This window comes from Arachis duranensis, unplaced genomic scaffold (genome assembly GCF_000817695.3).
Source record: "Arachis duranensis cultivar V14167 unplaced genomic scaffold, aradu.V14167.gnm2.J7QH unplaced_Scaffold_227863, whole genome shotgun sequence".
Taxonomy (NCBI): domain Eukaryota; kingdom Viridiplantae; phylum Streptophyta; class Magnoliopsida; order Fabales; family Fabaceae; genus Arachis; species Arachis duranensis.
Window position 1 is genome coordinate 3809 of NW_026264808.1, and position 4359 is coordinate 8167.

General features: G+C 30.6%; 1 protein-coding gene across 5 annotated transcripts; it reads left to right on the forward strand.

Annotated features, from left to right (window-relative positions):
• Positions 1 to 1204: 1204 nt before the first annotated feature.
• Positions 1205 to 4137, forward strand: LOC107472651 (uncharacterized). 5 transcript variants are annotated; one of them, XR_008005244.1, is made up of 7 exons: positions 1206 to 1481; positions 1637 to 1862; positions 2590 to 2619; positions 2720 to 2846; positions 2941 to 3087; positions 3385 to 3537; positions 3654 to 4137. XR_008005244.1 is itself a non-coding variant. In XM_052256290.1 (6 exons), exons 1-6 carry the CDS (start codon positions 1390 to 1392, stop codon positions 3674 to 3676), a joined length of 645 nt encoding a protein of 214 aa, XP_052112250.1. In that variant the 5' UTR covers positions 1205 to 1389; the 3' UTR covers positions 3677 to 3716. The 5 variants fall into 5 exon arrangements, 4 of the variants coding, with proteins under 4 accessions (XP_052112250.1, XP_052112249.1, XP_052112251.1 ...); XM_052256290.1 differs by lacking the exon at positions 3385 to 3537 and having other exon boundaries at positions 1205 to 1481; positions 3654 to 3716; XM_052256289.1 differs by having other exon boundaries at positions 3385 to 4137.
• The last annotated feature ends 222 nt before the right edge of the window (positions 4138 to 4359 follow it).

A 4359-nucleotide genomic window follows, 5' to 3' on the forward strand; every position in this document is an offset into this window, starting at 1 on the left:
TGATTTGCATTCAAAGTATGTTACATGCTGAAGCATGGTTTATGGAACATGTGGAAGAACAAATTTATATTTATTGGAACATGTGCACTTAAATTTATTAGAAATTTAGAACATGTTGAGGACTAAGTCTATCTGAAACATATCTGTATCTGAACTTTGGCAATGAATAATGCATCATATATCGAATGTGCTCTTGTGCAAAGGGAAAAAATGCACTATCTGTTTTGTTCTTGAACTTGTGTACAAATGTCCTCTAAGTAGGACCTTAATTCAAACATCAGATAGTCAAATTGTTTGAATAAGTTAAGGAGGTGAGAAAGTTAAAATTTAATTATTCCTAAATTTAGAATCAAAACTAATATCATTAAAATTAGAGTAAAATAACGATGGTCCTCAACATTTCGACTTTAGACAAATTAGTTCCTAAAGAAAAAAAAGTACTAATTTGGTCTTCAAGCATAGCAAAAAAAGGACACATGATGTTCTTCTGTCAATTTATCAACTAAAACCTAACATTGATGCTTATATGTACTGGTAATTATTCTGATATGTCTATTTATAAAAGATAGTTATATAGATAACAATTTTTTCAGCAAAACTTCACTTATTTTAATAGGATTATGATAAATAGAGAGCAGTTGATCAAGGATATATGAAAACTCAAAATATAATAAATGCTTTATTGTTCAAAATTATATCGTTTTCCTACTCATGTGATAGTAACGGGACATGCACTACTGTAAATAATGAAATACATAGACAATTCAGTTTAGTTTCGTACTATTTATTGACAAAAGGACATACATGTCTATTGTTTACTATCTTAGAGGACCTAATTAGTATTTTTTTTCTTCAAGGACAAATTAGTCAAAGTCAATATTTTCGAAGATCTAATTTTTATTTTATTTTTAAAATTATAAATTTAATAGTAATTAATATTTTGTTTTTATTTTCATATCACAAATGGGTATTCAATGATAATTGTATTAGATAAATTATTCTTTAAAAAGAATATTAATAAATTAATTTTTAATTTTAGAATATCATACAAATTAATCTCAAATTTCTAAAAATAATATAAGTAAGAAATTAAATTATTTATTTAATATTCTTAAAGATTAAAAAGTCAATTTATCAAACTTTTTTATTTAAATACTAATTTATACGAGTTTGGGGTTTCATTCTATTTTCGCAAAGCAAGGGACGAAATGTGATTCTTCAAACTAGAGGGGCCAAAATGTAGATATGAAAGAACTCAGGGGTGGTAAATACTAAATACGTAAATGAAATTTGTACTATTGTTTTGATCTTTTCTCTTTTATTATTCTCGCTGTCATTTTCTTTTTCCCGTGTCACTCAGATTTCCCTTCCTTTTTGGAATCTCCTTCCATGTTGTCACCAATAAGAAAAATAAATAAAATATTTTTAAATTCAAATGGCTCTCACTCCCACGAAGCTTCGCCACCCTCCGGAATTGAATGGTAGGTACTTTGAAAATTAAGAAAAAGCAAAATTTAATTTAATAAATTACCATAATATTCCATTCCCAAAAACTTTATTTCCGTTTTTAGGCCGTGAGTCAAATTTGATTTAATTTGTTTTTTCCCCTTTCTGTTAACGATTTATTTATCGGAAGTGTTTGGAACGGTGTAGAATTGAAGGAAGTAATTGGTATCCAGAGGAAGAGAAAGAAGAGGAAAGAGGATAAGTTATTATTTTGCAGCATGAAGCAGCAGCTACCTGGCGTTGATGCTAAATTGCAGAAGATTGCAGATTCTAACATGGATGAAGCACCCGCTAGAAGACGTGCCCGTGAAGCCTTCAAAGATATTCAGCTTAATATTGACCATATACTCTTCAAGGTACCCCCTATCTTTTGTTTTCTTATGAATCCAATCATTTCTTTGTTAAAAAAAATTTGTTTCTTGTTAGGTATTTGTAATAAATCTTGTGTGTATGTGTGTTTATTTTTATTGAGAGGGTATTAATTGGGGGTGGCACAGGAGTAGTTGGGATCTGGTTCAATTTGACAGTTTTGGTTGAGGTGGATATAAAAACATTGACTTTGTGATTGGTACTAGTAACAGTATCATGTGGCAGTTTGGCCACTCCATTAATGGTTTAAAGTGTGAGAAGGAATTAGCCAAGGTCTAACTTTTTTAGGTATTTAAGAGAAACTGTGGCGTCCCCTATAATGAACTTGTGATGATTAAGACAGTGGAAGTACTAGGTAGTTAGATATTCATTCATATACATATAAATATATGTAACTCTAATGGAGCTCTAGTATTTTGGCCTGCTTATTTTTTTCGTTACTCTTTTTGTCATTTACATAATCTTGGCTTTTGGTATGAACATCTTTGTGAAGTGATCACCTCATCCAAAGTGCCATGTCATGCGAAAGTTAGTTAAATTTTACTTCTAATTGCGCTAAAGGCCCTTGTTAAGGTGTTAAATGTAGAATATATATATTTTTGTTTTGAAAGCCTAAAAGTTTTGAGTTTATTTATTGTATGAATTTTTTTTAGAAAATCTTTTTAAACTAGTTATCAAAACCATAATCTAATTCCTTTATTTTCTATTTTGCAGACTCCATGTGATGGACTAAAAATGAAAGAGGTGAGAAAAACGGCTTTATACAATTCATTGCTTGTTGTCTTTATCATGTTTAGTTGTTGTCATCCGATGATTGATGGTTATCTGATATGCAATGTAACAGTCATACGAGGTGAATTCAAGGGGCATTGAAATATTCTGTAAGAGTTGGCTTCCTGAGGCATCCAAGCCAAAAGCAACAGTGTTTTTCTGTGATGGATATGGAGACATCTGCACTTTTTTCTTTGAAGGCATGTTCCTGGTATTAGTAACATGTATCTGCAATTAACTAGAGCATTAATGTTGTGAATTAGCAACTCAAACGTGTCATGGGATTATTTTCAGGCATAGCTAGGAAGATAGCATTAGCTGGATACGGGGTCTTTGCTATGGATTATCCTGGATTTGGCCTTTCACAAGGCCTCCATGGCTATATCCCTAGTTTTGATGGTCTTGTTGATGATGTCATTGAACATTACTCCAAAATCAAAGGTAATTAAATTCTCACCATCTGCTCTGTCTCGAATTTCAGTCGGTGTTAATTTTGCTGTCATAATAAATCTGTTGAGATGGCATTAGTTTCTTCTCAGAAAGTAGATCAAATATGATATCATTGTCTCCTGGTTGGTGGTTTTTGTACTTTAGATAGAGTAAAGTGATTAGAATGGCATAATGCTTACTTCTGTTCTATTATTATAAATTAGTCTGTATGAAGTAATGCTTAATAGTAGAAAGTTCAAAGATGATATCAAAAGGAATGAGTGTCAACTAATGGTTCATTTCATGCAGCTGTCTTAGGCAATTGCATAACTAGAATTAAAGCATCAAACGTATGATGTGCATTAGGAAACTATGATGTGCAGCAACCCCAAGGGTTACATTAACATTGCAGAGTTGAGAAAGGCCGCAGAAACTCACAAGGACAACTTATCAGCACTTATGGTAAAATTTGCTTCCTATATATTGATACTTGTATATTCCAGTTATATAAGCAAATTGACATTATTGTCAAACTTTGAGCCTTTTTTATACTAAGTTTGGTTATGATTTGATTGTAGGTAACGTATCCCTCAACCTATGAATGTACCTACGGGCTTAGATTATTCCTGCGAGGCTGCGACCACTTTGAGCCTTTTCTTACTTTTCATGAGATATACTTCAGTTCTATGAATGTACCTACGGGCTAGATTATACTTCAGTTCTATTTTCTTTTAAAGGAAAATGGATGATTGTAGGCTCAATGTCAACAATGATGAATTCTGTCTTAAATATTACAACCAGAGTGCATATAAGCTGTTATCCAAAGACTTTGCGAATCCTTGCAGCATAGACCAATATGCTATGATATGTGCACGACAGTGATGCAATATTAGAATATTTCTAAAAAAGTCTTGCCTCTTCCTCCTCCCTCAAGTGAATAATAATTGTGTTACTTTATTTTATGATTGATGTTGTATTCTGTAGTTTTATATGATTATTTGTATGAAGTATATTGTATTATATAACTTAAGATAGATCAATTATTTGTATGATTATTTTTTATCTCTCTCATTGTGTATCACTTTTACATTATCTTATTAAAAACTTACTTATAATTCTGGATAAAACTAAAAATCATCAGTTTTATTTATCTTATTTTTTTAAATTTTTTTTATGATGAACTCATCTTTTTTAAAGTAAAAAAATAAACTGTATAATATATATTTTACAACTATAAGTACAAAATTATTTGAAATTTAGATAATAATGATCTATTCACTAATT